This window comes from Pseudophryne corroboree, chromosome 2, assembly GCF_028390025.1.
Source record: "Pseudophryne corroboree isolate aPseCor3 chromosome 2, aPseCor3.hap2, whole genome shotgun sequence".
Classification (NCBI taxonomy): domain Eukaryota; kingdom Metazoa; phylum Chordata; class Amphibia; order Anura; family Myobatrachidae; genus Pseudophryne; species Pseudophryne corroboree.
In genome coordinates this window covers 62,135,153-62,157,855 of record NC_086445.1, presented here as the reverse complement: position 1 = coordinate 62,157,855, position 22,703 = coordinate 62,135,153, and the positions used below count along the sequence as shown (strand labels likewise).

General features: G+C 46.2%; 1 protein-coding gene across 3 annotated transcripts in view; it reads left to right on the top strand.

The window, feature by feature from the left end:
* Window positions 1-22,703, top strand: part of ME3 (malic enzyme 3) — a 336,344-nt gene that overhangs the window by 115,433 nt on the left and 198,208 nt on the right. For all 3 annotated transcript variants that reach the window (XM_063951375.1, XM_063951373.1, XM_063951374.1), the window contains one exon: window positions 16,088-16,163. In XM_063951375.1, coding sequence (XP_063807445.1) covers window positions 16,088-16,163 — 76 coding nt within the window. The remainder of the gene's footprint in view (window positions 1-16,087; window positions 16,164-22,703) is intronic.

The following is a 22,703-nucleotide window of genomic DNA, read 5'->3' as shown; positions in this document are numbered from 1 at the left end:
AAGTCGGTTGACGACATGAGACAGCCGGCAAACCAGTTAGTACCTGTCCAGGCGTCTCAGACACCGTCAGGGGCTGTAAAACGCCCTTTACCTCAGTCGGTCGACACAGACCCAGACACTGACACTGAATCCAGTGTCGACGGTGAAGAAACAAACGTATTTTCCAGTAGGGCCACACGTTATATGATCACGGCAATGAAGGAGGCTTTGCATATCTCTGATACTGCAAGTACCACAAAAAGGGGTATTATGTGGGGTGTGAAAAAACTACCGATAGTTTTTCCTGAATCAGAGGACCTGAATGAAGTGTGTGATGAAGCGTGGGTTACCCCAGATAGAAAACTGCTAATTTCAAAGAAGTTATTGGCATTATACCCTTTCCCGCCAGAGGTTAGGGCGCGCTGGGAAACACCTCCTAGGGTGGATAAGGCGCTCACACGCTTATCAAAGCAAGTGGCGTTACCGTCTCCTGATACGGCCGCCCTCAAGGATCCAGCTGATAGGAGGCTGGAGAATACATTAAAAAGTATATACACACATACGGGTGTTATACTGAGACCAGCAATCGCCTCAGCCTGGATGTGCAGTGCTGGCGTGGCTTGGTCGGAGTCACTGTCTGAAAATATTGATACCCTGGATAGGGACAGTATTTTACTGACTATAGAGCAGTTAAAGGATGCATTTCTTTATATGCGAGATGCACAGAGAGATATTTGCACTCTGGCATCAAGAGTAAGTGCGATGTCCATATCTGCCAGAAGAAGTTTATGGACGCGCCAGTGGTCAGGTGATGCGGATTCCAAACGACATATGGAAGTATTGCCGTATAAGGGGGAGGAATTATTTGGGGTCGGTCTATCGGATCTGGTGGCCACGGCAACGGCCGGAAAATCCACCTTTTTACCCCAGGTCACCTCCCAGCAGAAAAAGCCGCAGGCTTTTCAGCCGCAGTCCTTTCGTTCCTATAAGAACAAACGAGCAAAAGGACATTCATATTTGCCCCGAGGCAAAGGAAAGGGTAAGAGACTGCAACAAGCAGCTCCTTCCCAAGAGCAGAAGCCCTCCCCGGCTTCTACAAAGGCGTCAGCATGACGCTGGGACCTTACAAGCAGACTCAGGGGCGGTGGGGGGTCGCCTCAAACATTTCAGCGCACAGTGGGCTCACTCGCAGGTGGACCCCTGGATCCTGCAGGTAGTATCTCAGGGTTACAGGTTGGAATTCGAGAAGTCCCCTCCTCGCCGTTTCCTAAAGTCTGCTTTGCCAACGTCTCCCTCCGACAGGGCGACGGTATTGGAGGCCATTCACAAGCTGTATTCTCAGCAGGTGATAGTCAAGGTACCCCTCCTACAACAGGGACAGGGGTATTACTCCACGCTATTTGTGGTACCGAAGCCGGACGGCTCGGTAAGACCGATTCTAAATCTAAACACGGGTGGATTCAGAATTTTCCAAAATCCCAACTGATCCCGACGACACGTCTGTTGTTCCTAGGGATGATTCTGGACACTGTTCAGAAAAAGGTATTTCTTCCGGAGGAGAAAGCCAGGGAGTTATCCGATCTAGTCAGGAACCTCCTAAAACCAGGAAAAGTATCTGTGCATCAATGCACAAGAGTCCTGGGAAAAATGGTAGCTTCTTACGAAGCGATTCCATTCGGCAGATTCCATGCACGAACTTTTCAGTGGGATCTGCTGGACAAATGGTCCGGATCGCATCTGCAGATGCATCAGCGGATAAAATTGTCCACAAGGACAAGAGTGTCTCTGCTATGGTGGTTGCAGAGTGCTCATCTGTTAGAGGGCCGCAGATTCGGCATACAGAACTGGGTCCTAGTGACCACGGATGCCAGCCTGAGAGGCTGGGGAGCGGTCACACAGGGAAGAAACTTCCAGGGCGTGTGGTCAAGCCTGGAGACGTCTCTTCACATAAATATACTGGAGCTAAGAGCAATCTACAATGCTCTAAGCCTGGCAAAACCTCTGCTTCAGGGTCAGCCGGTGTTGATTCAGTCGGACAACATCACGGCAGTCGCCCACGTAAACAGACAGGGCGGCACAAGAAGCAGGAGGGCAATGGCAGAAGCTGCAAGGATTCTCCGCTGGGCAGAAAATCATGTGTTAGCACTGTCAGCTGTGTTCTTCCCGGGAGTGGACAACTGGGAAGCAGACTTCCTCAGCAGACACGATCTGCACCCGGGAGAGTGGGGACTTCATCCAGAAGTCTTCCACATGATTGTGGTCCATTGGGAAAGACCAATGGTGGACATGATGGCGTCCCGCCTCAACAAAAAACTGGACAGGTATTGCGCCAGGTCAAGAGACCCTCAGGCAATAGCTGTAGACGCTCTGGTAACACCATGGGTGTACCAGTCAGTGTATGTGTTTCCTCCTCTGCCTCTCATACCAAAAGTACTGAGAATTATACGGCAAAGGGGAGTAAGAACGATACTCGTGGCTCCGGATTGGCCAAGAAGAACTTGGTACCCGGAACTTCAGGAGATGCTCACGGAAGATCCGTGGCCTCTACCTCTAAGACGGGACCTGCTTCAGCAGGGACCGTGTCTATTCCAAGACTTACCGCGGCTGCGTTTGACGGCATGGCGGTTGAACGCCGAATCCTAAGGGAAAAAGGCATTCCGGAAGAGGTCATCCCTACCCTGGTAAAAGCCAGGAAGGAGGTGACTGCACAACATTGTCACCGCATTTGGAGAAAATATGTTGCGTGGTGTGAGGCCAGGAAGGCCCCGACGGAGGAATTTCAACTGGGTCGATTCTTACATTTCCTGCAAACAGGATTGTCTATGGGCCTCAAATTAGGGTCCATTAAGGTTCAAATTTCGGCCCTGTCGATTTTCTTCCAGAAAGAATTGGCTTCAGTTCCTGAAGTCCAGACTTTTGTAAAAGGAGTACTACATATACAGCCCCCGGTTGTGCCCCCAGTGGCACCGTGGGATCTTAATGTAGTTTTGGATTTTCTCAAATCCCATTGGTTTGAGCCACTCAAATCGGTGGATTTGAAATATCTTACATGGAAAGTAACCATGCTACTGGCCCTGGCTTCAGCCAGGAGAGTGTCAGAATTGGCGGCTTTATCGTATAAAAGCCCATATCTGATTTTCCATTCGGACAGGGCAGAACTGCGGACGCGTCCTCACTTTCTGCCTAAGGTGGTTTCAGCGTTTCACCTGAACCAGCCTATTGTGGTGCCTGCGGCTACTAGCGATTGGGAGGATTCCAAGTTGCTGGACGTTGTCAGAGCATTGAAAATATATATTTCAAGGACGGCTGGAGTCAGAAAATCTGACTCGCTGTTTATACTGTATGCACCCAACAAGCTGGGTGCTCCTGCTTCTAAGCAGACGATTGCTCGTTGGATTTGTAGCACAATTCAACTTGCACATTCTGTGGCAGGCCTGCCACAGCCTAAATCTGTCAAGGCCCATTCCACAAGGAAGGTGGGCTCATCTTGGGCGGCTGCCCGAGGGGTCTCGGCATTACAACTCTGCCGAGCAGCTACGTGGTCAGGGGAGAACACGTTTGTAAAATTCTACAAATTTGATACCCTGGCTAAGGAGGACCTGGAGTTCTCTCATTCGGTGCTGCAGAGTCATCCGCACTCTCCCGCCCGTTTGGGAGCTTTGGTATAATCCCCATGGTCCTGACGGAGTCCCAGCATCCACTAGGACGTCAGAGAAAATAAGATTTTACTTACCGATAAATCTATTTCTCGTAGTCCGTAGTGGATGCTGGGCGCCCATCCCAAGTGCGGATTGTCTGCAATACTTGTACATAGTTATTGTTACAAAAAAATCGGGTTGTTATTGTTGTGAGCCGTCTGTTCAGAGGCTCCTACGTTTGTCATACTGTTAACTGGGTTCAGATCACAAGTTGTACGGTGTGATTGGTGTGGCTGGTATGAGTCTTACCCGGTATTCAAAATCCTTCCTTATTGTGTACGCTCGTCCGGGCACAGTATCCTAACTGAGGCTTGGAGGAGGGTCATAGGGGGAGGAGCCAGTACACACCACCTAGTAGTCAAACTTTTAAATTTTGTGCCCTGTCTCCTGCGGAGCCGCTATTCCCCATGGTCCTGACGGAGTCCCAGCATCCACTACGGACTACGAGAAATAGATTTATCGGTAAGTAAAATCTTATTTTTGTCAGTTTCGCAGTGGGTAGATTAGGACAGTACTGCAATATAGATCACAGCAAACACAAAATATTGAATAATGCTGGGTAAATGGCATTAAGCAATACATAATAGTACTAACCTGGTAATCCTGTTATTCTGTTTCTCAAGGTTTCTGTATGTCTCAGAGTAACATCAAAATGAGAGAAAAACACAATAAACAGTCATGTAATACTGTTTGTATAAGCCCGGCATTCCCAACCACGGTCCTCAAGGTACACTAACAGTGTTTTAGTGATATCCAGGCTTCAGCACAGATGGTTAAATCAAAATAACGGAGGTACTAAGTAAGTCACCTGTGTTCAAGCCTGGATACCACTAAAACCTGCACTGTTCGTGTGCCTTGAGGACCATGTTTGGGAAACACTGGTATAAGCAATTGTACATTATCCATACCTCCCAACACGACCCCCTCCTGGAGTGACAGAATGCTCTGCTCCTGCACTTCCCTCTTAATTTATGATTGCCGGCACCTGTGTTGAAGCACCTTTCTTATCCATTACCCTGTTCAACACAGGTGCCGGCAATCATAAATTAAGAGGAAAGTCCAGGAGCAGAGCATTGTGTCCCTCCTGGAGAGGGTTATGTTGGGAGGTATGCATTATCCACTCTGAAATCCAAAATCAGATATATTCTAAAACTCGGAGTATTGACTCCACATCAGGGCCTGCACTAACACCACAATGCATGAAGCTTATTGGGGGTGCCCCTACACAGTGCACTCACAGCATCCCACTTGTAAGTGGCCATGTAGTAAATGTCTTGTACAAAGTCCAGGACCACTTTTTGGCAAGTGGGTAATGCTGCCACACTGGAGCCTGGTGGTGTGGTTGAAAGATAATGAAGGATAGGCTGATCGCGGTCATCTTCCCGACTGCATATTCCAAAATACAGAATAATGAAATAATAAAACAATAATAGAAATGATTCTCTAATGGCCGATGATCTTTACTCGGGGTTTTGGTATTTCTTTTTGGTATTTCTGAAGCCAATATCGGTAGCAAATCGGGCCTTATTCAGATGTGAATGGAGGTGTGGCACGTGCCGCAAGATACTGGTACTTTGAGCATTCGCCCGAACCATACTGCGCATGTGCAATACTGGTCTGCAACGTCAGACCGGTATGCGCCATTTGGGGGCGGCGACGGCCTTCGTTTCCCAAAAGAGAGGGGTGTTGTCGCTGGTGTGGGGGGAGTGACGAGGCCAGGATCTCCGTCAGAAGACGGTGTTCCAGACCTCTTTGTTGGATCTGCGGCGGCCGGCTTGCACTACTCCAGAATTAAGCATGTGGAATAGGGGGAGATGGGATGATTGATAACAGATGTATTGGGTTGGGGTGAAGATTTCTGACAACCCTGCGGACCGGAGCTGTACACCACAATAAATAATGTTCCCAATCAATATTTTGATAATCCATAGGGTGCAATCCCACATGATAGTCGCACCGTTCCCATGCTGTGCCTACAAAGTGAGTAAGATCATTGAATAATGTTTTATTTCCATGACAACCATCTGTTTCCTTTACATTATTATATTGGCATGTCCTGTTTTCCTGTGAAGGCTTATGTATGCTTGCATGAAGACCTGGCCCTATCAGTACTTATGATTGCATACATGTCATATTCTGCATACATGTCCGTGCCGCGGTATTTAATCTGCGCTGATCACGTTTGGACGACACACCAAAGAATAACGCCTTCAGCTACACTGTTTGCACACATTGCTTCACACACACACACACACACACACACACACACACACACACACACACACACACACACACACACACACTCACACACACACACACACACACACACACACACACACACACACACACACACACACAGGTGTGTCCGCCCTTAAGTAAACCTTTGTACATTGCAGGCTAATATGGAATCTAGTGGTGTTCGTCCAGGGATGATGATTGTGAGCGTGAGACATGTTCAGCAATTATTAGACTGGCACCAGAACACCGACTGAGACTATATTGCACACCTGACAAGTTTTAATACTACTTTGACCCGTCATCTGCAGTTAGATATGGTGGAATCTCTTGAATCTGAAAGAAGTTTTCAGTATTTAGTGAACACATTGGATAGATGCATTCATTGGAGAGTGAGACTATGGGCATGCACCCAGCGGGAAGAAAGTGTGTGTGTGGGTGGGGTGGAGTGTGGGGGGGGGGGGGGTGTCTCTCAGACACAGCATCTCCTGATTGGCCATACCCCCTTGCCGTGAGGCCACACCTCTTTTCCGGGCCTATGTCCCGACTATAACTTCAAGAATGTTGGGAGGTCATACTGCACACACAAAAGTCTTACGTGACCTTACTGTCTTCTTCCTCAACCCTTCCCCGGCACCCCCTAAACACACTCAGTGGGGTAGATTTCTTCCTATCATTTTCTAAAATGCACCAGGGAAATGAGAGCTAAAATGTGATTGGTTGTTATGGGCAACAGCTCTAGAGGCTTTAGTAAATTGTAATGAGTTTATGTATTAGCATGACATATACAAAGCTTTGGTAGTAAAGTGGGCGCCGCAAGCATAAATATATTGGGTGTAGTCTTCCCTTAAGGCGCAGAACAAAGAGGCATAATTACTAATCTGACACTGACATCTGTGTTTCAGTCTGTAATAGCTTTCAAGCAATTTATCTGTCTCCCAATACAGACGCGTCATTATATCTCTACAAGGAAATGTCAGGGACATCCTGTCCAACCGTGACATTTTATGACAGAATGTCATATTCCAGCACAGAGCGCAGTGAGATGAGAGACAACGGTGAACCTATTATGTTTATAAATCAGGGCGCTTTGACATTCTTATTAATCCCGAACCTGCTGCTGATTTTATTTATCATGTGTTATGCTACAGAATAGCGCTGGCTGTGTGCGTGCATTTGGTGGTAAAAATGATAGTTTCCCTCAGTGGGGAAAGTAATCCGCAGGCTACATAGACACCTGTAAGTAATGCAGTACTTAAAGGCTAACAGTGGTTTTAATTATGATATTGCCAACTCATTGTTTAGAAGCCGGTGGTCCCCAGGATTCTTCATTTTGGGGCCACCCTCCACCGAGGCGTACACTGCATTCATCTTGCTTGCACCATTTTCAGAAGCGAGACGATTATTTGCGCTTTTGTACTTGAAGAGTAACTCCAGGCCAGCTTGTCGCTGCCCGGGTCGCAGCGGCTGCTTGTGACGTCATGCAGCCGCTGTGGCCCGCCCCCCGCATGGTCTGGCCACGCCTGCGTTGGTGGACCGCGCCCCGAAAACGGCGACCAAACGCAGCCGTGCCACCCCCTCTCGCCCAGCGACCGCCTCTGCCTGTCAATCAGGCTGAGGCGATCGCTAGTCAACGACGCCCGCCGGCCGTCTGGCATGCGCCAGCGCATGCGCAGTTCTGACTCGATCGCACCGCTGCAAAAAAAACAAACAATGCTCCTCCCCAAATACTCATCCAGGCCTATCGCTATACAGACTGTGCTGGTTTCCACTGTAGTGGAGCGGCAGAGGTCAATTTACTAAGCTGGGAGGTCTATTTAAGATGGGATGTTGCCCATAGCAACCAATCAGATTGTACTACTCATTTATCTAGCATCTTCTAGAACTGACCTGGCCAACCTGTGGATCTCCAGCTGTTGTGAAACTGCAAGTCAAAGCATGCCTTGCCACATTTTTGCTATAAGGGAATGCTAAAACTGTGGCAGGGCATTCTGGGATGTGTAGTTTCACAACAGCTGGAGAGCCACAGGTTGGCCAGGCTTGTTCTAGAAGATAATACCTGTAATCTGACTGGTTGCTATGGGCAACATCCCATCTTAAATAGAACTCCCATCTTAGTAAATTTACCCCGCAGTGAGTGTGTGAGTACCCCTGCTACAGGGACCTCCCATGCACTTTTCTAAATGACAATAACAAGTTGGACCGTGAACACCAGTAAGTGTGCGTACATAGGGTTTGGGGAGTGCCCCAATATTGGCATGTAGGGCGTTATTCAGGATTGTTAGCAAACCAAAAAAGTTAGCAATTGTGCCAAACCTTGTGCACTGCAGGGGGCGCAGATATAACATGTGCAGAGAGAGTTAGATTTGGGTGGGTTATATTGTTTCTGTGCAGGGTAAATACCGGCTGTTTTATTTTTACACTGGAATTTAGATTTCAGTTTGAACACACCCCACCCAAATCTAACTCTCTCTGCACATGTTACATCTGCCGCTCCCCCTTCCCCTGCAGTGCAACATGGTTTGGTCCAATTGCTAACTCTTTTGGTTTGCTAACAAACCTGAATAACCCCCATAGTGCACTAATACTATCTCCGCAGTAAATTTATCATTACCAACAACATTCTAATGACAGTAAATATTTATGAGAAGGTGAGAGGTGTCCCTCAGCGCAGAGTATCTGTCTCTAGATTTCCATGAGTGTATACCCTAATAAAAAGCGCTGGCTATGAATATACGTTTGATACCACAAGCTTAGCGACTTTGTAGACCTGGCAAAAGCTCACCAAGGAGAGAAGGAGATAGGACGGAGACAGAGAAGTGACAGGAGGAATAGAGAAGCGAGAAAAGGAAGCGGAAGGAGAGATGGGGATAGATTCGCGGAACGGAGAAGGGGATTCTGAGAAATAATGTTTTTACCCTTTTAAGCATTTTTCACTCTAATTTCCAAGTAATCGGTTAATGATTGAATGACTGATGGTTCTCATACACATTTTCGGCCCCCCCTGTTGGTGTGTTTGGATAAAGCGTAATCCCATTATATATTATTCCAGCCCAAGATCAGAGACTGGAATGTACAGAAATTCAGACTAATGCTCATCAAAGACACTTTGTGATGATAAAGGAAGAATGAGTGTAATGTACATTTCCTAAGCAGCGAAGCCTGAGGCCTGTCACTGACCTTTCTGATTGTCATGTTTCACTGAAGATCTTTTTCTTGTTTGGAAACCTATATACGGTAATCTTTGTCTGACAGGAGGTTAATAGCAGAAATGGTATATACGCCTCTCCTAAAAGCCATTATCATTCTGTTATTAATGGATCTCTTGTTTAGTTATGAAACTACTGCAATGTTTTGTCAGCTTTAAACCTCTTTTTCACTGCTAAATGCAGATATATACATACAGGAGGTTTAGGTATTTCTATACTGTATATACACTAGCATTTGCCTGCGGCATCACTCATGTGGATGGATGTTAATACTCAGCGAACTTTGGTGTAATTACATACAGCCCTGTGTGTGTAAATTGGGTTGATACGTCAGCAAATAACCAGGATACTGTAGGTCTAATTCAAAATAGTAAGTTCTAATTTGTGTATTGCATGGCAAGGTCAGACTGTGGAACAGGGGAACCCACTGGTGGGCCCTACTGCCTGTGGGCCGTCCTCCTCCTCTAGGGATCAAGTTCCAGACTATCCTAGTGCACTGGATTTACGCATAATACATATGTTACATTATACTTCACAATAATTTGGTTTATTATATATTTACCAAGGGGCACAGAACATATAATGGTTAGCGAAACCTCTGTGGTGGCTTGCCATGCCCCCACTGGAACCTGGCTACACCTTTAAGCATGGGCCTCTACAGCAGCATTCCCCCGGTGGGCTCTTCATGCCCCAGTCCGACACTGTTGCATGGTATCAGAAAATAGGTTAACAGGCTCAAAAAACAAATCCCAATAACTAGTGTGTTAACAGGTGCCACAAACCCGTTAACACGTAGGTCCGTATTTTACGCCGTGGTACTCAGGCCCAACTGCAAGGACTTTGGCTCCAGTTTTGCATGTAATATTAGCGGTAGCAAAAAAGTTAATTTTGAAATACTGGATCAAGCATGTCTCCTCTTCCTTAGCAGAGGCTAAAAACATGATTCTTCGTATTATATACTTGGAGAGGAGAGCCACCCTCCCCGATATTGAAAAGGGAGTCTTTTTCTTTGATAAAAAGTGGGGATGTTACATATCCGCTTTGGATGGTGACACACAGACGCGCATGCATATATATATATATATATATATATATATATATATACACGCTATTTGAGTCTACTACTTGGTATTTGCACAGACAACTTGAGTTATCTCTCTACATTTCTTACTGCCCTTAACGTTCCGGGTGGTTTTCACTACAGCCTATTGTATACTTTGACTGCCGTATCATAAGTCAGGCATATCTCTATCTCTTTGTTTGTCGTTGCTATTCATGTCCATGTTTTCCCTCTCTTTTCCTTCTTTCCTCTTTCCTTACTCTATTTGTCTACTGTCCTCTTATTCTTTTTAGTTTTTTTAGGTTATTTTTGATATAGTCGCCGTATTAATGTACAGTAGTTTTTTATCTGGACATACTGTATGATTCTGAGTTTTAATGCTATATAATATCCACTGTTCTCTCAATATTCATACGTCTCCTGATATAGTATATTCTTGCAGTTTCTCATTGTTATTCGGCCATTTCGACTTTACCTGCTTCGCATTTGCACAGCCTTAATCAGATTTTCTATTTGTCTTCTGTTCATATGATCTTTTTGAAGGTTTTGGTTTTATTGCACCTACTGTTTATTGGTACTGGTTTACTGTTTATTGGTACTGGTATTAAGATTATGCCGCACTTTACCTTACTTTTGTATGTTTTATATGTTTTGTCAATTCCTACTGAAAATAAAAATTGTCAATAAAAAAAAACAAAACAACAACACGTAGGTCCGTGAACTATTCACGGATTCTATGTATTAACACCCATTAGCATGTTACTTTAATGGGCGTTAACAAGGGTGTCGCGTGAAAAAGGATGTGCAATTGAATAGCCCCAGGTGTTAAAGCCTTTTAACCTGTGTTATCTTAACAACTGCAATTGAATTCCCCCCTTGGTATCTGCTGATGATGGGTAATGAGAATACAGAATACAACTCTGATGTATGTACAAACCAAAAATATTGGAAAAAAGCGATGGATACTGGAAGTAAAAATTTCATTTATCACCATCCAGTCGCCATGGTGTGTCTTATTACGGATAAATACATCAGCATATGATGACCCTAACCGTTTAGTCTACGCAGCCTAACACTCGCCCTAGGCCTAACTCCAACTCCAGCACTTACCTTTGGGATGTGTCGGAATTCTAGCAGTCAGGATCCAGCTGTCAGTCTTCTGGCGGTAATTAGATACGGTAATTTACGCGGCTGGAAAAGGGTGGTAGCCTCGGTCTTTAATGACCAGGGCTATTCAGTTAGAGCCCCTTTTTCTCTCCCGGTAAATTACCGTGTTAACGGGCATTAACACATAGAATCCGGGATTAGTTCCCAGACCTATGGGCACGCCTGCGGCACTTGAAAACAGGCTATTTAACAGGGATTTCTTTTTAAGCCTCAGGCTCGAAAAAAATCCTTGTTAACTGCAGTCTGTGGGGTGACTTTTGGAATAATTGAATAGCCCCGCTGCTTCAGTCAGTCCGTGGCTAATTGAATTCCCCCCTAAGAGACTATTGATTGCTGAACACCTCTCCAACCTGCTAGACTTCTCAGGACACTATAAACATTCACCTATACAGTACCTTACCCTATTGTGAATCCTGGGGGAAAATGTTTGATTCCCTCTTTGGGGGTATTCAATTAGTGCAGTGCACTTTTCACCCGTTTTTAGGTCAAGTTTATATTAGACCTATTCAATGCCCGTGACGTTTTTTCGCATGTTCGAAAAATCCGGCATGGACGAAAACCACGTGGATCGGCGAATTCACCGCCTATTCACATGTTTTGTTGATTTTGCAGGCTTTTTCAACAGTTTTTGGTTTTAGTAGCTCATTGAATATACCCCTCAATGTGCGTGCTGTTCGTTTTCTCACTTATTTTACTTGTTATAATAAAGGATATTGTTTTATATTATTTACATTCTTACATATAAGTTGTGCCCACAAAACGTTTTTTTTTCTTTCTTCAGTTGTATTGCACACTAGTAATATAATGACCCCAGTATATTATTATTATTTATTACCAGTTATTTATATAGCGCACCCATATTCCGCAGTGTTTTGCAGAGAATATTTGGCCATTCACATCAGTCCCTGCCCCAGTGGAGCTTACAATCTATATTCCCTATCACATGTACACACAGACACATTCACACTAGGGTTATTTTTTGTTGGAAGCCAATTAACCTACCAGTATATTTTTGGATTGTGGGAGGAAACCCACGCAAGTACAGGGAGAATATACAAAACTCCGCATAGTTAGGGCCATGGTGGGATTGAACCCATGACCTCAGTGATATGAGGCGGTAACGCTAACCATTACACCATCCGTATTGCCCACATATTACTGTATGTCCCTAAACCAAGGGGTGCACCACCAACTAGATAAGTGATTATCTTACAGATAGTTACACTGATAAATGGTACAGTCCTGTGCTGGATATCTCCAGTTTTTCTACAATCCCCGTCGGCCACAGAGTCTCCACCAGTTAACATCTCAATGGAAATTTGAGACAAAATAAGTCCCAACTCAGATTTGCCCAAACCCCTACACTTTAGCCAATGCTACACAATACTGCAGCTGGCATCGCCCCCTTTTGGCCATCAAAGATCAGCACAGTTGCTAGGTATTAGAGTTTTCTGCGTCACAATAAAGACTACACTTGACTATCTGACTACAGAGAACAGCTGGGGGCATGAGGTTGGCAAGCACTGCATACTGGCTTGAAACTGTTTTACTTAGATCCTAGAGATAAGCCTTTTTCTCTGCTTCTAAAAGAGCTCATTTACTGTTAATGATGCTGCCTAATTAGTAGGAAGACAGTCTGCCTCTTTCAGCTAGGATATGAATTGTGGGAATTACAATCTCTTGCCCAATATTTATTCTTTATTAAATAGCTATCCTTTTCCCATTACATAATGTCTCTCCCGCGTTCACAAGAAGCCCCCCGCGGTGGAAAGATGCTCGTTGTCTGATCTCATATCGTCCGCATTATCTTCCCTTTCCCATCAAATCTCTGTGCACACAGTATCCTTCTTATCGAGGGCCTATAGAATGTCTTCATCGGTGCCAAAAAAGTACTCTAAGCCTTCGTAGGGACGTGATCTGCAAAACAGACAACTTGGTAATTGGGAAAGCTGTGTTACACCGCATATTATGAATCCCTCTTTCTTATTTCATCTCTGATTACAGGGGGTGGTTGTTGTATTTTTTATTTTTCATTTTAGAACCTTATGTTGTTTATCCCTGAAGGGTCATCTAATTTCTTCAGTGCACATTGCTGTAAAATGTTATTAAGGTCACCATGGGCGTGTTTTTTCCTTTTAACTCAAGCCGGTACATTCTGAGACTTCTCGGGAAAGGAATGTTTTCTGTATTTTACTTTTAAGAAGTTTTAGAATCTTTGCATACTGTGCTGTAGTAATGAGTGTTTTCGTGTTTTATGCTGTTTTGCTAATGTCTGAGCAACTTTTATGCTTTTAGTTTCCGTCTCCTGATCAGATTGTTCTTCATTGGTGGTAGACTGTCTGTAGGCAATAAGATGATCAGAATGTGCACAGCAGCACAGATTATTTCAGTGAGCAGGCTGATTCTGTGAAACAGGGTGGCCCATCCACTCGTATGTTTCTGTTAGTGAAAACAGGGGCAGTGAATGGATGTGAGGAGGGAAATGGAGGCAACAGGAAGCCACAGGCTGAGGGTTACATAGTTGAAAGAGCAAGGTCCTCAGCAGCACAGAGTATATCAGGAGATGAGTGATGTGTCAGTGAGGACAGGGCTGCATGTGACAGTGACATGAGGTGAGAATGGGAATGGAGGCAGAAGGAAGCCACAGACAGAGTTATATAGTGGAAGAAGTAGGGTCCCCAGCAGCACAGAGTATATCAGGAGATGAGTAATAGGGCTGCATGAGACAGGGTCAATGACATGATATGAATATGGAAGTGGGGGCAGCAGGAAGCCACAGACTGACAGTTATATAGCAGAAGGAGCAGGGTCCCCAGCAGCACAGAGTATATCAGAAGATGAGTGATGTGTCAGTGAGGACAGGGCTGCATGTAACAGGGGAAGTCACATGATGTGAGGAGGGGAATAGATTCATTAGGTAGTCACAGACTGAGGATTAGATAGTGTGAGGAGCAGAGTCCCCCAACAGCACAGAGTTGTGACATGAGTCTCCTGTCACACTGATGGAGGGAAATTGTGGTGTCTAATATACCTATATATGAGATTGTTTCATACATGTATATTGTTGCTATATTGACTACATGTGCATAGTACAAGTAATTCTATAAAAATAACTTTATTTGTATATTTGCATTTAATGACATAAGTGTGTGTTGACATATCTTGTCTGTCTTCTCCTCAGGTGAAAATTACTACTAGTGTTATTACTTACAAAGCACAAAAACATAAATGTAAAAGTGGGGAGGTGTATCAAGCATTGTAGAGATATAAAATACCAACCAATCAGCTTCTGTCATTTAACAGACTGTGGTTGGAAAATGACAGCTATATGCACGTTGAGCCGAATTCATGTTTGTACGCACTTGCCTACGCAGTTCCGAATCTTTAGGCTATTGAATTGCTAATCAACGCAAGTGAAGCTGCCGCCTGGAAAAGAAGAGAGACTCCCAACGGAGCCATTGTGAAGTCCTCCGCGATTTCGTACACATACGGACTGGACCTGGCTGTAGCGACGATAGTACCATATTTCTTTATGTACATGAACATCACTGAAAGCAGATACAACCCCAAAAATGGCCGCAACGCACCTGCGTTACCGTCCCCAAATGGTCCCTTCCTGTCTATCACTCTGCGAATAAATCCACGCAAAGGTACCTTGGAGCATGAGCAGTGCGATCACAGCACGTGCGCAGTCTGCCGATAATCGCTCAGTGGGTGAACATCGGCTAACAAACATAAATTAGACCCCTTATCTTTCTGCAACACTTGAGACATCTCCCCCACAATGAAGTGTCTGGTCTTATTATGTAACTTGCAGAAGCTTCATGTTTATTGCAAACTGCCCTTTTAACAGATAAGGAGGAATGAATGAAATAGACGGAGAATTCCATGAGACTTTCAGCAGATGAAATACTGGATTGGTTTCTGCTACGTTTGAAGGCTATTTAAACTTAGCTTTTATATGTGGTTATTGGTGAATTATACAGGGAAACGTGTACGCTGACCAGTTCTGTTATCCCTCAGCATAACGTGTACGCTGACCAGTTCTGTTATCCCTCAGCATAACGTGTACGCTGGCCAGTTCTGTTATCCCACAGCATAACGTGTACGCTGGACAGTTCTGTTATCCCTCAGCATAACGTGTACGCTGGCCAGTTCTGTTATCCCTCAGCATAACGTGTACGCTGGCCAGTTCTGTTATCCCTCAGCATAACGTATACGCTGGCCAGTTCTGTTATCCCTCAGCATAACGTGTACGCTGGCCAGTTCTGTCACCCCTTAGCATAACGTGTATGCTGGACAGTTCTGTTATCCCTCAGCATAACGTGTACGCTGGCCAGTTCTGTTATCCCTCAGCATAACGTGTACGCTGGCCAGTTCTGTTATCCCTCAGCATAACGGTTTATGCCGTCTCATTACTGCCTGTCGTCGGACATGGCCAGACTCCTACAATAGTGGCTCTATATAGAGTGCAGCGCGTCTAGAGTCAGTAACTCCTATTACATTCCTACCTTCAGTGCAATCGTCTCTAGATGCTTAAACTAATAAAAGCAAATGGTTCGTCGGTTGCTAAAGGTTAGCACGCTAATGGGCTTTTAATAAGGCTGTGTGTGTTCCTTCTGAAGCGGTCAGGCCTTTGTAGTTAGATTTCTAATGGGTTTTACTTCTCATGTGTATAGAATTCCTATAAGAGGGATGAATGCAGAGATATTAACGTAGTGTGTTTTGTTCTCTTCCAGCGGCCTCTTCATAACCATCCATGATAAAGGTCATATCGCAACAATGCTGAACTCCTGGCCAGATGAAGACATAAAGGTAAGATGACCTTCCCTGAACACCTTCTGTAGCAGTCAAAATACTATTAATACCCTTGTCTTCATGGGACTGTATAGGATTGGTGGGTAACAGGCAGCATGGTGCCTCTATTCCTAATAGTACTGAAATCACACATTGAATTGTGATTGGACGATGAAGTCTTCCCATCAGCTTGATTTATCAGCCATGCACTGGCTTATTCACTGCTCTGCGTGATGATCTCATGGTGGGTACTCAAAGGTCATGTGTGGCCCCTTGTGGGGTCCCTGAAGATGTCTCGTTGCCCACCAACTGTTATCCCCAATATCATCTGCTCTCATAACTTGCTATAATACTTATATATCTGTGACTATTATATCCAGTTTACTCTGAATCTGGTAGTGCTAGCAAATGGGGGAGGCCTATCAGTTTAACTTTAGAGTATGCTCTCTCTGCTCAGGCAAGTGTAATCTATAGATAAGGGGTGGGAAATAAGCGGCACTGCATCTTTCCCACTGCATCCCAAGCCCCCTTAAAACCAACGCATTTCGTCAATAGTCGACTTCATCAGTGTTTGCTGTCATTGACACTGAAGGAAAGGAAGCGTAAGGTTTGCCTGGGTAGAGTTGAAAATAGAAGTTATTCCCAGATGGAACAACACAAAGTGGGATATGTTTTGCACTCCTGAGGTGTGCATGCTTCGCATTCCCTTTTCAAAAAAGTTACGGTTCCCTCCACCCCTTGTGTCCTCGTCTCTGTATTTGTAAGACAAGCATGGCGTCTGAATCATGTTATTTCCATTCATCTCACATGTAGTCATCAGCAGCACAGCCCTGTCTGATTGGAAGCCTAAAGCCATCCCTAAACCCAAGGCACACCCAGAGCATGATTCATATATTTCTGGAAAGTCTCCACCTGGAAATATGAAGAACTTAATTAATTAGCGCACAGAGCACTGGAGGTGATGTTCTTCATGTTGAACTAAAGAAACTTATTAATATTATTAGTATTATCATCAAAAATCAGTTTTTTTATTCGTGATGTGTAATTTTCCATTTAAACTGTTATTAAAAATGTATAAGCTCCCATGTTAATGTGTAATATGCATTATATATATATATATATATATATATATATATATATAACGCTCACCCCAGCAGCAGGCCGCCACCCCCTTGCAGAGCTGAAGTTTGGCGAGTGAGTCACCGCCCCCCCTGACAAGCGGGGGGTCGGTGTGAAGATGGCAGCTTCAGGGTAGGAGTGCAGTATTAACTGCGCTCCCGGACGGCTCAGCGGTACTTCAGTGCGGCGCTGTGAGGGGCGCCCTGAGCCAGCGCCTGACCCTACACTGACCAATTCTGCCTGTCTGGGTCTGCGGATCTCAGCCAGCACCTAAAATCCTCAGGCCAGTATAATCTCGAAGAGCGGGAAGACAGCGCCATTAAGGGGGCAGAGCTTCTCCTCAGAGCGGACCCAGCAGCGTTTCAGCACCATTTTCCTGCCTGCAGTCAGATGCAAGTGGAAGATCAGTCCCTCCAGTGCAACTCCAGCTATCTGTATGGTACCAGGGGGTTGTAGAAGGGAGGGGAGGCTGTGTAACGGCTGTGTCACCTATTAAGGGACACAGTCAGCGCTGGTTTAGGGTCTCCCTATACCTATAATAGCGCTGTTTGTGGGTTGGCTTCAATCTCTGTGTCTCTCTGCCATTCTTGGGGGGGAAACTCTGTCTGCCATTACCCTGTGTGTATGTGGTGTGATTGGTGTGTATTTGCAAACATGTCTAGAGACTCTGTTTCATATGCTGCAGAGAATTATCTTCTCAGGAAGATCCCATCCCATGTAATCAGGATTGCACTGTTGTAGCGCAGATCCCAGCTAGAGAACCGGAGTGGTTAGCCTTTCTTAGGGGGACTATTTCTCAGATTTCTGAAAGGGTTGCTAGAACTGAGCATGCCACTCAGGTACTGCAATCCTCTATGGTTGTATGGTCTGATACTGCTCCCTCAGGGTCCCTTGCGATACATTCTCACAAACGTGCACTTGCCAAGATTATGCAGGATGACACGGACACTGCAGACGGTGACGGGGATGTGTTGAGGGGGACGGCATCACTTGCAAAGGGGGTGCAGTTGATGATTGAAGCCGTACGGGATGTGTTGCACATTTCTGACACAACTCCTGAGCAGGTTGAGGAGGCCTTTTTCACGGACAGTAAAAAGCCCCCTCTCACCTTCCCAGCATCTAAGGAATTAAATGCTATCTTTGAAAAAGCCTGGGAAAATCCGGAGAAAAAATTCCAGATCCTTAAGAGGGTATTGGTTGCTTTTCCCTTCCCAGGGGAAGATAGAAAGAAATAAGAGGCTCCACCGATAGTTGACCCCTCTGTCTCCAGGTTGTCAAAACAGGTGGTTTTACCAGTCCCGGGATCTACCGCGTTGAAGGACCCGGCAGATCGCAAGGTGGATGCTACGCTCAAATCCATATACACGGCCTCAGGGGCTATACTGCGGCCTTCTATTGCCTGTGCATGGATTTCTAAAGCAATAGCCAGGTGGTCAACCACTCTGCAGGAGGACTTGACTACGATGGATAAAGGTGACGTTGATTTATTTTTACGTAATATTCAGGATTCTGCAGGGTTCCTGGTAGATTCCATGAAGGACCTGGGTTCCATGGCTGCGGGGATCTCCTCCATATCCGTCTCAGCTCGCAGGGGTCTCTGGCTGCGCCAATGGTCTGCGGACGTGGAATCCAGGAAAAGTGTGGAGGGCCTACCCCAGCCATTTTCAACAGGTGTGCCGCGGCACACTAGTGTGCCGCAGGCAGTTGCCAGGTGTGCCGCCACCGCTGCCAGCCACAGATGCCCGCCGCCTGCCGCCACACAGTCCTGCTGCCGCCCGCACACTGACCCGACGCCGCCCCTCCGCTCACTGATCCGGCGCCACCCCTCTGTTCACTGACCCGGCGTCGCCGCCCGTACACAGACCCGCCGCTGCCACCAGCCAGATGCACCTGTGCTCGCCGGGCAGCGCTGCACTTCCGCATCAACCGGCCCGATCTCCCCACCTGCAGTGCACGCTCACACGCTCCTCCTCCTCCTCCATTTAAGGTTAGAAATTATATATATATATATATATATATATATAGAGAGCTTCTTGTCCATACAATTTCTATTATTATTAAGCCTCTGGAGTGCCTTTTGTCGGCCATTTGGATTTATACATATATATATATATATATATATATATATTTAAGTGTTTTTTTATATATATATATATATATATATATATATATATATATATATAAAAACACTTAAATATGTGCAAGGAATTACTATGGTGGGGGACCGGAGTGTGGAATTACTATAGGGGGCATGTGTGTATGATTACTATGTAGGGGCAGGGCGTGTATAATGACAATGGGGGGCTGGTATGTATATTTACTATGGGTGGGACAGGTGTAAGGAATTACAATGGGGGCATGTGTGTGGCTTAACTATGGGTGGGGGGCAGGTGTGTATAATTACTATGGGGGCAGGTTTGTGGCATTACTGGGGGGGGGGGGTAATGAGTGGAATTACTCTTGGGTAGGTGTGTGGCATTAATATAAATCTGTTTTATTACAGTGGGAGCCAATGTGTTTTATTACTGCGGGGCCAAAAAAAATTGATCGTGTGCCTTGGCAATTTAAAAATTTTGTTTAGTGTGCCACAAATTTAAAAAGGTTGAAAATCACTGGCCTACCCTATACCGGTCAGGCTCTCTTTGGGGAGGCGCTGGATGTGTGGATTGCCACGGCTACCGCGGGTAAGTCTCCTTTTCTCCCCTCAGCTGCACCGGCTATGAAGAAGCCTTTTACACCAGCCACGTCACAGTCCTTTCGGTCCGCGAGGCCTAGAAAGAACAAACCTTCTCACACCTTCAGAGGTGGTCGTGCTAAAGGAAAAAAGCCTGCTCCCGCAGGTTCCCAAGACCAGAAGCCTGCTTCTGGTACCCCAAAGTCCTCCGCATGACGATGGACAGCACAGCCTGGAGGAAGGTCAGGTGGGAGCAAGACTTCGGCATTTCAGCCACGTCTGAATGTCGTCTGGTCTGGACCCTTGGGTACAGGATATAGTGTCCAGGGGGTACAGGCTGGAGTTTCAAACTCTCCCACCTCACCTTTTCTTCAAATCAGGCTTGCCAGCTCTGCTGGCAGACAGAACAATTCTTCTGGAAGCTATCCGAAAATTGGTATTGTCCAAGGTCATTGTTCCAGTTCCGCCTCATCAGTGGAACAAGGGTTACTATTCGAATCTTTTCGTGGTACCGAAGCCGGATGGTTCGGTATGGCCAATTCTGAACTTACAATCTTTGAACCCATATCTCAGGGAGTTCAAATCCAAGCTGGAGTCTCTTGAGAGTGGTCATCTCAGGACTGACGGAGGGGGAGTTCCTGGTGTCCCTGGACATCAAGGATGCGTATTTCCACATTCCCATTTGGTCACCGCATCAGGCATATCTCAGGTTTGCACTGTTAGATGATCACTATCAGTTTCAGGCACTGCCGTTCGGCCTCTCCACAGCACCGAGGGTCTTCACCAAGGTGATGGCAGAGGTGATGGTTCTCCTCCGCAAGCAAGGGGTGAACATAAGTCCGTATCTGGACGATCTCCTGATCAAGGTGTCGTCCAGGGAGAAGTTATTAAGATCCATTGCTCTCACGACACAACTGCTCAAGGAGCACGGTTGGATCCTGAACCTTCCAAAGTCTCATCTGCAGCTGACAAGGAGGCTGCCTTTCCTGGGGATGATCCTAGACACGGAAGTGCAGAGTGTGTTTCTACCGGTGGAGAAAGCATTGATGATTCAAACAATGGTCCGGGATGTCTTGAAGCCTACCCGGGTATCGGTTCATCAGTGCATCCGCCTTCTGGGGAAGATGGTTACCTCCTACGAGGCTCTGCAGTAAGGAAGGTTTCATGCTCGATCCTTTCAGCAGGATCTCTTGGACCAGTGGTCGGGATCTCACCTACATATGCAACAGAGGATACGTCTGTCACTGAAAGCCAGGATTTCGCTCCTCTGGTGGCTACAACTACCACACCTTCTGGAAGGTCGAAGGTTCGGAGTTCAGGACTGGATCCTTCTAACCACAGATGCAAGTCTAAGAGGTTGGGGAGCAGTCGCTTAGGGGGAAACCTTCCAAGGAAGGTGGTCGAATCAAGAATCCCTTCTCCCAATAAACATCCTGGAGCTAAGGGCCGTATACAACGGCCTTCTGCAAGCAGCACACCTTCTACAGGATCGGGCTGTTCAGGTGCAGTCGGATAATGTGACCACAGTGGCCTACATAAACTGACAAGGCGGAACGAAGAGCAGGGCTGCAGTGTCAGAGGTGTCAAGAATCCTCCATTGGGCAGAAAGACACGCGGTGGCGATGTCGGCAATCTTCATTCCGGGAGTAGACAACTGGGAAGCAGACTTCCTCAGCAGACACTATCTCCATCCAGGAGAGTGGGGCCTTTATCCGGAGGTGTTCGAGGAGGTAACCGGTTGGTGGGGGGTTCCTCACATAGACATGATGGCCTTCCGCCTCAACAAGAAGCTGCGGAGGTACTGTTCCAGGTCGAGAGACCCGCAGGCAGTGGCGGTGGACGCACTGGTAACACCGTGGGTGTTCACGTCAGTGTATGTGTTCCCTCCACTTCCTCTGATACCAAAGATTCTTCAACTGGTAAGAAGAACAAAGGTTCTGGCAATTCTCATTGCTCCGGACTGGCCAAGGAGGGCTTGGTATGCAGATCTGCTGGATCTTCTGCTGGAAGAGCCAAGGCCCTTACCTCTTCTGGAGGATCTGCTACTGCAGGGGCCATTCGCTTATCAAGACTTACCACGGCTACGTTTGACAGCATGGCGGTTGAACGCCAGATCTTAGCTCGGAAGGGTATCCCGAGTGAGGTTATTCCTACCCTGATACAGGCTAGGAAGGGGGTAACGTCTAAACATTACCATCGAATTTTGAAAAAATATGTTTCTTGGTGTGAGTCCAAGAAATTTCCTGCGGTGGAGTTTCAACTTGGACGTTTTCTCCTTTTCCTGAAAGCAGGTGTGGATATGGGCCTGAGATTGGGCTCCATCAAGGTCCAGATCTCGGCTTTGTCCATTTTCTTCCAAAAACAATTGGCTGTCCTCCCTGAGGTTCAGACCTTTTTGAAAGGGGTTCTGCACATCCAGCCTCCCTTTGCGGCGCCGACGGCACCCTGGGATCTTGATGTGGTGTTGCAGTTCCTGCAATCAGCTTGGTTTGAGCCTCTGTTGGAGGCTGACATCAAGTTTCTCGCATGGAAGGCGGTCACTTTGTTGGCCTTGGCTTCTGCTCGATGTGTGTCGGAATTGGGGGCTTTGTCTTGTAAAAGTCCCTGTCTGATCTTCCATGAAGATAGCGCGGAACTCATGACTCGTCCGCAGTTCCTGCCTAAGGTTGTATCAGCTTTTCATATCAACCAACCAACCTATTGTGGTGCCAGTGGCTACTGACTCCTCAATTGCTTCAAAGGCCTTGGATGTGGTGAGGGCTTTG